This window comes from Parus major, chromosome 24, assembly GCF_001522545.3.
Source record: "Parus major isolate Abel chromosome 24, Parus_major1.1, whole genome shotgun sequence".
NCBI classification, from domain to species: Eukaryota; Metazoa; Chordata; class Aves; order Passeriformes; family Paridae; genus Parus; species Parus major.
The window spans coordinates 445,733-454,602 of record NC_031792.1 but is presented as its reverse complement, the minus strand read 5'-3'; the positions used below and the strand labels follow the sequence as shown (position 1 = coordinate 454,602).

The window sequence follows — 8,870 nt, the reverse complement described above, 5'->3', positions numbered from 1 at the left end:
CGCTCCCCCAGCTGTGCTGGCTCTGCTCCAGAGCACCGGCACCTGCTGTAGAACAGGGAAGGGTTCCCTGACCAAACCCAAGCGGTGCCTTTGTGGAGGGGGTGCTGGTGCATCGATGGCTGCGAGCACGGCCCCCTTCTCCAGAGAGGAGTCTGTGGAAGCAGCTCTGAGCTCTGCCAGGGTGAGCACATTTATTCCAACAAAGCGCGTTATTTTTTATGAAGCGATCTTGAAATGGGTCGCTGAAGGGGAGCTTATTGATTGAAGAAGGATGAACTCCTCAAATTTCTCTGGTTTAAATTAGAGCGAATTCAATTACGATGCGACAGGCAGGTTAATGCTGCTCTTTAACAGCCCCTCAATAAATTCGAGGAGGGGTAGCCTCCTCCACGCCACGCTTTGGGAATGAATAACATTATTGCTCATCCTGTCGTAGTCAGGCAGTGATTTCTGTCCTCCCATGTCGTGGCTAAGTAGTTTATAGTGGTCATGGAGTAACAGCTGCCTGTTCTTCCCCCAGCACCCTCTGCCAGGCCCAACCTCTAGTGCTGCTCCATCATTTCAAAAACTTTCTTCCACAAAAGAATTGACCCCAGATTCAGCTGGGAGGTGTCAGTGCAATCCTAATGTTTCCTACCTCCAGGGAGAAGGAATAATTGGCTCACCAGGTTTTCAGGAGTGCTCAAGTGAATTAAGGCCATTAAGCACCCAAATCTTGTGGGATATTCAGGCATATTGATGTGATAATCATTTAATAAACTAAACTGTAACTGAGTTTAGAAGAGATCACTTGTTAAGGAATTCTTCAAAGCCATTGGCATAAGTTCTTGTTCCCCTGCCATGATGCAGTTGTTGCCTGCACATCTGGGCAGCTCAGGAGCTATCAGTGGGGTTGGTGTGTATAAGCTTGCTCCTGCCCACAAGCTCAGCCCACGCTGTCCAATGTCAGAAGCTTGACATTAATTTGCACCCAGAAATAGAAGGTGAATTTTTGTGCAAGTGCAGCAGTAAATCCCAGTATGCCAAAATTAATGTCTAAACTATATTTTCATAACAATCTCCCTCCGTTCTTTGCTTTTACAGCAGAGTGCACATAGAGGAAGGTCAGGGCTGTCCAGAGATAGCCCAAAATGTTGCAGTTGGGCTACAAATTGGAAGGAGGTGAGGAGGAAGGACAGGAGGCAGGAGCACCATGCAGCAGGGGCTCCGTGAAACCTGGGCTTTCCCACATCACAGCAGCTCAGGCTGCATCTCCCAGTGCTGCCTTTGCTCCACAGCTCTGGCACTGAGCCGAGGGAGCCCTAATGGGCTGGAGAGGGTGCTGGAGCACGCAGGGAAGGAGCTGCTGGCAGCAGCAGCAGTGGCAGGAGCGGTGCCAGCGGCGGTGCAGAGGTGGGTCACTGGAAGGAGGATGCTCCTGTGTGCAGAGGGCTCCTGGCAGCAAGGTGAGCCCCAAGCCAGCACTTCGAGCCTCGCGGGATGCGCTGCTGAGAGCGCGGGGAGCACTGAAGGTAAACGTGGAGTGCTCTGACCCAAATAGGTCAGAAGCTGTTAGTGTGAGTAGAAGGGAGATTTAAAATACAGGCAGCCTGGTCCAACCCAGTCTTTCTTTTAGTCTTGAGATGCTGCTGCTGACAAGAAGAGTGGAATATTTGTAGGTACATCTATATTTAAAGCCTCATTAAAATGGAATTGAGTGGATCCTTTTCATTGAGAAGTTGGGAGGAGAAAAGTCTTCCCTCTGCTAAACCTCAGTGTAAGCACTGACCCAGAGTGCTGCTCTTACCATCACCAACATTTTTCTTGAGAGCACACAGAAAGGTGGTTTTAGCACTTACATTGGCAGAAATGCTAGAAACCTGGAGATCATTAATACATTCACTTTTTAAGATCATTAATACATTCACTTTTTTTAAGAGTCCCGCAAAGCCCCCATAGCTGAGAACCTGCAGGTGTGAATTGCAGATGATGATTTTCAGTGCTTAGAAGTACAATCCCCAGCTCAGCATCTGCTCTGTACTGCTCCTGACCTTTGGAATTAGTTCCTTAGTTCTGTGATGAGTAGGAACCAGTCCCAAACCCCTTTCTATCCTGTCTATGTGCTGTTTTCTGAGCTGCACTTTTTGTTTAAAGGAAAACTTCAAGGTTGCCATTCCAGCAGTGTAATCACTATTTTGTTGATTATATGAGAAGTTAGTAAAAATAATCAGCAAAAATAAATTTCAAGCTGCCCAGGTCTCTTCCTGGCCACCCTGGAAGAGGCTCTGAAGCACTCCTGCTGCTTTGCAGTGATCTGCTCCATGGGCAGACAGGCCTAGAACTGCATCCCATGAAACCTGGCATCCCCTGGTGTGGGGCACAGCCATGCCAATCTCTTGGGGGAGCAGCACAGCATTTGGGACGACAAACTGATTTTTTTCCTGCATGAGTTCAGCTCTGGCAAGTGAATTATACCATTACCACTGCAGTTTTCCTTTAAGGTGCTTTGGTGCCAAGCAAAGCATCGACCCAAAAATGGTTCAGCCAAGGTGCAGTGTAGCTGCAGAGTAGCCCTGAGGGGGCATGTTGGTGACAACATGCTGTGATGTCTGTTCCTTCCCTGCCCTTCCTTCCCTCCTTCTGCCCCACCCACAAAAACACACAAGCAAACCCAAAACAAAACCCTGATAGGAAATTCCTGATGATTCGCTGGAGAGGCCAGGATTCAGCTTGCTCCAATATATATTAACATCCTAATGGGAAAGCTCTGCATGTATACATTTACTGCGCCCTGACAAGAGGGAATTAAATGTCAGAAGGATTTGTAGCATCTGTAATTGAATTGGTGCTGAGAAAAGCAAATCTTGAGGAAGAATAACATATTAGGATTAGCAAATAATGTGGCATTTTGTCAGTTCCTGCCATCTCGACTGTTCCCTCTTCAGCAATAAAGTTGTGATTTCTGGTTTAATCAGAGATAGGAGGTGGGGATAGCTTGGGTGAATTGGAGACAGCATTTAAAGCAGATTCCGGTTGTTAAGGTCAAGTCTCTTCTTGGCTTTGGGGAATTATTCCTTGTTCCATAGACCTGACACTTTGTTAATTACCAAAGAAATAGTGAGGGCCAGGATGTGGAGGGGCTGTTCCCGTGCTGGTGGCACGCAGACAGGTTTGCTGGGAGAGTGTTGGCATCTCTGGTGGTGGAGCTGGGCTTTGCTGTGCTGGCAGGCAGAGCTCTCCCTGCTGGGTCACACTGCTGGAGCACACAGGGCTTGATGAGGTGCTGGAGACAAGGAGAGGAGATGCTGCAGCAGGAGTGCTGTAGGCTTTGTGTAAGCTTGAAGATGTATGTAGCCACGTGTATAACACTGTGAACTTGGGGCTGGCACCTGACAGGGATCTTCTTGAAAAGGAACAATGGAGAAGAATGTCCCTGCACGTCTCAGCAGTGGAACTCACGCTTAACAAACTGCTGAGCAAACCTGGCAAGGCCTTCAGCCAAAGGCCCTTCTCAGGGGAACCCTCTCCCTGCTCTTGGCACGATGCCAGTCAAAGGAAGACATGAGGGGTGTGTCAGGCACGAGCTCTGTCTCGTCTCCACGGCAGTGGGTCGGTGGGACAGTGGAGGCTGCTGCCGCCAGCACGAACACACGGCTTCATCTTTCCAGAACCTTAATTTATGATGATGAAGGAAAAATGCCTCTTGATGCAAAATCCTGCTGGAAGCACATTACAGAGCCGTAACTCAGCATGTTTATGCCCCTCAGCTGTTCCAGATGTCAACAAGACACTCATCTGCCCTGGCTGGGATGCTGCTGGCTGCTCCGAATGCAACCGAGCGGAACTGGGCAGAAAGTTTCTAAAAAAAAAAAGAAAAAAATGGAGTGAAGCATGCCTAAAGCAGCTGCTCCAGAAGATGAGCCAGTTTAGTTGCTTTGCAGAGAGCAGGTTCACGGAGGCCAGACTGGCTGAGCTGGAGCAGCAGTGGGGAGGCTGTGCCGGACTGGAGCTCCCGGGATGCCCGGTGTGACTGGCTTGCCCCAGCTGCCACCCTGGGCAAGCAGCAGATCCTGTGCCTGAGCACGGGGTCAGCTCAGCACCCAAGGAGTGTCCATGGGCACCTTTCCCTCAGCACACAGGGATGTTCAGCCACTCACCACAGAGCAGATGCTAGGAAGTGATCACAGCATGGTCTGTTCCCGCTGGACATGAGACAGAAGGTCTGCTTTGCTGTCCTTTTGGATTCCTTGGCACAGTGTTACCACAGGGATGTGACAGTGAAGGCTTTTGGTTTGCAGGGGAATAATCTTTTTTGGCTGCAGTTTTTACCTTATCAGCCAAGCTGCTGGAAGGGTCTCCACAGTGTCCCTCGCAGTGCCCCAGCTCATCACAGCATCTCCCTGCCCACACTGGGGCTCCTGCTCTCAGAGGTTACTTGAAGGGGCTTTTTTTCTTAAATTGTTTTAATTAAAAGGCGCTTTATGGTGCTCTTGGTCCCAAGTTATTTACTTGGGTGCCTCAGTCCCTAATCTTGGAGCAGAATTGGAAATATCGATAGAAAACGTAAATCCCAGCTGCTGCTCGAAAGCTTTGTATCAGGTCTCGGCTCAAAAGAGCCCCATTACCTTTAGCTGTCACAGATCTGTACGCTTGATCGATAAACTTCAAATATTATTAGAGGTGGAGGCTTCAGAGATTTGCTCTGTTCTTTGGAGGGAGACGGAGATAAATCTTTCTTAAAAATTGACTTGCATTTGCTCTCTCAGTCGTCCTGGCAAAACGCATTTCTCCGAGGTGTCCAGGCAGGCGCAGGCAGGGCAGATTTATGGGCCATGTGCTTCTTGTAGTGAAAGATTTAAATGGTAAATCCTTCACATATGACTTCACAAATCATGTAAAGTTAAAAGATTTTTACCGTTTCTGTTGCTGCTGTGCTTAAATTGTAAGGTATGGCCAGTAAATCATTTTAATAGAGGTGTCGCGCTTGACTCACTAAAAAAAAGAGACAATGGTTTAGCTTCTATTCCAAAATGTTAATGTATTAATCAGCGGGAGAATAATTGTTTTTTACTGCGTTATAAATCTCAGTTGCCATTAGGATTGCAGCGAGGGTTGATGTAGCTGCGTTCTTAAATTAAAATTGTTTACACTGCTATACATTCATTTTACATGGCCATAGCTCATCCGGGGTTCATTCCGGAGCTGTTCCTCCGCCACATCAGTCATCCCTCTCCCAGGTGACGGCATCCCGAGGGAGAGGCGCTTCTGAAAGGAAACTAATTGTGTGGTGAGGAGTTAAATAAACGCAGTAAAGCAGTCCGAGGCACTGTACAGTTACTGCTTGCTGTTGGCCTCAGACTGGGTGTTATTTTGGGTCAGGAGTGCTGTGTCCTTGTGGGTTGCACTGAACAGTAAAGGTGGGGGTTTGTGCTGGAACCCAGCTCAGTCGGGGCAGAGGATGATTGTAAACACATTTGCCATGCTGGGTGGGTTGGGTTTTGGGCAAGGAGTGTTTTGGGAAGTTGAAATGTTTTCAGTAGGGCACTCGTTAATGACGTTTCTCAGAGCTAATGATTAATATTCCCATACTGTACTGCTCTTCTCTGTGCCCCATCCACCAGGAAGGCTGGGATTTGGGAAGCACTATAGGGAAATTTCCCAAAATAGATCCCTTCCAACGACTCCACGTGCCCTTCCTCCCCTCTCCCAGCTGTCTCCCACGTGCGTAGTCATAGTGCTGCTGCTTTTAGCGGAAAACACCTCGCGAGTTGAGCCACCAGATCAGTTCGGCTCCGGACAAAGCTCCTCTGCCCGAACTCATCTGTCTAGTTAGCTCCGTGCTTCACCCCTGCTCCTCTGGAGAGCCTGAGGGCAGCTCTTCCCATCCTGAGAGCAGCTGCAGCCAGAGCCTGCGAGAGCATCATTCTAAGTCCCCAGTTCTTATTCCTCTTCTGATCTCAACAGATTCCCGCGCAGGTGAGGAAGGGGCCATACGGAGCGTGGACCATGCCGTGGTTGGTGGTGTCGTGGCCGTTGTCGTCTTTGCGATGCTTTGCCTGCTCATCATTTTAGGGCGATATTTTGCCAGACATAAAGGTAAGACAGAGACCAAAGCTGGAGGATGAAAGGCCAGGCACGTGTGTCCCCTCAGTCGCGGTGTTGTCATGTCTGATGTGACAGACCCCCCAGTTTCTCTCCCAGTTGCGCTTCTGTTTCCTTTGTCGATTACTCCCTCAGCCCCACACCAAGACCCCCAGAGTCACACAGCCTCCACTTCCCTTGCAGGTACATACTTCACTCACGAAGCCAAAGGAGCAGATGATGCGGCCGACGCAGACACAGCCATCATCAACGCAGAGGGGGGACAAAACAACTCCGAGGAAAAGAAAGAGTACTTCATCTAGAGCAGCCTTGGTTCCCATGAGGTGTCCAACTGTGGACGGTTACTACTGGCCCTATTTAAACGCTACAAAGACAGTGATCTTGGAAGTTGCAACCAGCTTGTGTCTTTTTTTTTTAAGGAAAAAAAAGCAAATGGGTGGAGAGCGGTGAGGCCGGGATGGTCTGGGATTTGCTGTGTAAAAATATTCCTCGTAAAGTACACTCTGCTGTTCGACACCTCAGTTCGTTTGGGTTTTCTTTTTTTGGCCAAGTCCAGCTTGGATTTAGTTTAGTGAAGTCATTTGCAGAAGATTCTGTGCCTTGTTTAATTTCTGTTTGTTCGGGTCGGGGGGAGGCTGGGAAGAAGAGGGGCTTCTGTGCGTTAGTTCCCTTCGGGTTTCTGTGGCTCTTCGTTTCCCCTTTCCTGTTTCTGGAGTTGCCAGCTGGGACCCTGTGGAGTAGGTGCGTTTCTCTGAAGGTGTTTCCCCTTTTTTCTCTTCACCGGTTTCCGTTCAGAACTCGAGCTCATCGGAGGAGAACCAGCACATTTTAGATGCGTAGTTTGCAGTTCAGTGTGCCCATGTCCCGTTCCCCTGTTGCCGTCAGGGCTCGGATAACACCCCCCAAGCCCCCTTTTGTGGCTGTTTCAGGTGCTTTCAATGGTGGCGGCTGGGAGTGGGCTGGAGCTCGGCAGAGGCGCTGCTCGGCCGTGGGGATGCAGGAGCAGGGTCCTTGCTGGGCAGGCAGAGCCCTCCTGGATGTGGGGGCTTCTCCTCATCCTCTCCCCACTTGGCAGCCGTGGGGGCAGCAGGTGAAGCCCCTCTGACGCTCTGTGAGCCCAGACCTGGAGAGCGGCTGGATGAACAAAACTGCCTTTTTTTCCTACCTGCTGAGTAAAACGCGGGAATTTGTGTTGAAACGAGCGTGCTAATGACCACTAAAGCCATAGGTGCACAGGAGACTCTGGCTCAATCGGAATTGTAAGCGACAGGTAGCAAACCGCGGCGGGAAGACGGTATAAAGTTATATATGCTGATTTTTTTTTGGTGAGTAATCACGGATTTCGAGCGATACTTTTTTATTGTGTTTATGTGGCAAATGTATCTGATTTATTTAAGGACAGCATTAATCTTAGTGTCAGGTTTGGGTATTTTTTTAGGGGTTTTGGGGGGGGGCCATTTTTGTGCGTTTGTTTTTTAATTGCTGTTTTTTGGCAGAACCATTACAATGTGGGACTCCTTTGGGATCGGGGCGCAGCAGGCAGGCCCGTTCCCCGGCACTATTCCGTCTTTCCCTTCTTCACGAGCAGAACCTCGCAAAGGAAAAAACAAACCTCTTTTTTTCCGAGCAGCTTTTGTGGAGCGCAGCTCTTTCCTGAGCCCTCAGCACCATTGCCAAACCCCATCGCGGTGAGAAGCAGCCAGGCTGGAGCCGGGGGCTCCGTGGCCCGGCGGCGGCGGCACGGGACGGGCATCCTGGCCTTGAGCAGCCCATATTTGTTTGGAAGTGTACCGTAGTGCAGTGTTACCGATGTAACTTTGACTTACAATGTTGACATGTCTCAGGTTCATGTGTTTGATTGGTGTTTTCCGTCTCAGGTAGATTGCAAAATTTCGGCCCCACGCATTGGAAAAATAAAATAAAAAAAAAACAAACCCACATAAAAACAGGAGAAAAAACAGGAAATTATTAATTTTAGTTGTATATCGGTTTATGTATTTTTTCTTCAGTATACAGTGCACTGTTGAAATGTATTGTTGAGTATTACTTTGTACAGCTTTAGATCATTAGGACTTTGAAGCGTGAAAAAAGAACAACCTTGTTTAAAGGAGGATCACAAATGAAGAACGCGGAACTGATGATAAACAACCTTGTTCTTTATTTACCCGGCCTTTTTATTTTTTCCCCTTAGGCCAGTTCTGTTTTAAGGTGTCCATGGAAGATGTTACAGTGTAAGAAAATACATATCCATCTGTTCCCATTCACATTTTGTATTGGTTCATGTATCCCATTTTTACAAAGGAAAAGAAGTACTATAAAATATCTGTCTTCTTAATAAAAAAAAGTTAATGTTACAAAACTAGATCTTGTTTTGCACTCTTTATCCTGGCTGTTACAGAATCCACTAGCAAAGCTCCACCTGCAACATGGGCAGGAGGAGCTGGGGCCCAGCAGTTCACACCCAGCACAGCCTAGGACAAAAGGAGTTAAACCTGATGTATTGAACCTGTGTATAATATAGAGCAGGTTTCAAAAGTTTATACTTGTTTATAATGGCTAAATTATTTTCTTTTAGGAATAATGCCTTAGAGAAAATCGATCTGATACTGATATTCCAGCCTTCCCAAGCTGGGGTAGGTCAGTACACACGTTATTAATAGCAGACAAGTATTTAAACCCTCCCTTGAAAGGTGACTGTTGAAATATGTGACCTCCTTCCCCCCGTTCTTGTCTCCCATTCAGTCCTGGCGCTGCCAGGTTTCCTGGTGTCTGTCCTTGAGACACTTTGG

General features: G+C 48.3%; 1 protein-coding gene across 9 annotated transcripts in view; it reads left to right on the top strand.

Annotated features, from left to right (window-relative positions):
- CADM1 (cell adhesion molecule 1) overlaps positions 1-8,443 on the top strand; it is a 133,615-nt gene extending 125,172 nt beyond the window's left edge. For all 9 annotated transcript variants that reach the window (XM_033519684.1, XM_033519683.1, XM_033519681.1 and 6 more), the window contains 2 exons: positions 5,944-6,075; positions 6,265-8,443. In XM_033519684.1, the coding sequence (XP_033375575.1) occupies positions 5,944-6,075; positions 6,265-6,383 (251 nt within the window). In that variant the 3' untranslated portion in view covers positions 6,384-8,443. The remainder of the gene's footprint in view (positions 1-5,943; positions 6,076-6,264) is intronic.
- The last annotated feature ends 427 nt before the right edge of the window (positions 8,444-8,870 follow it).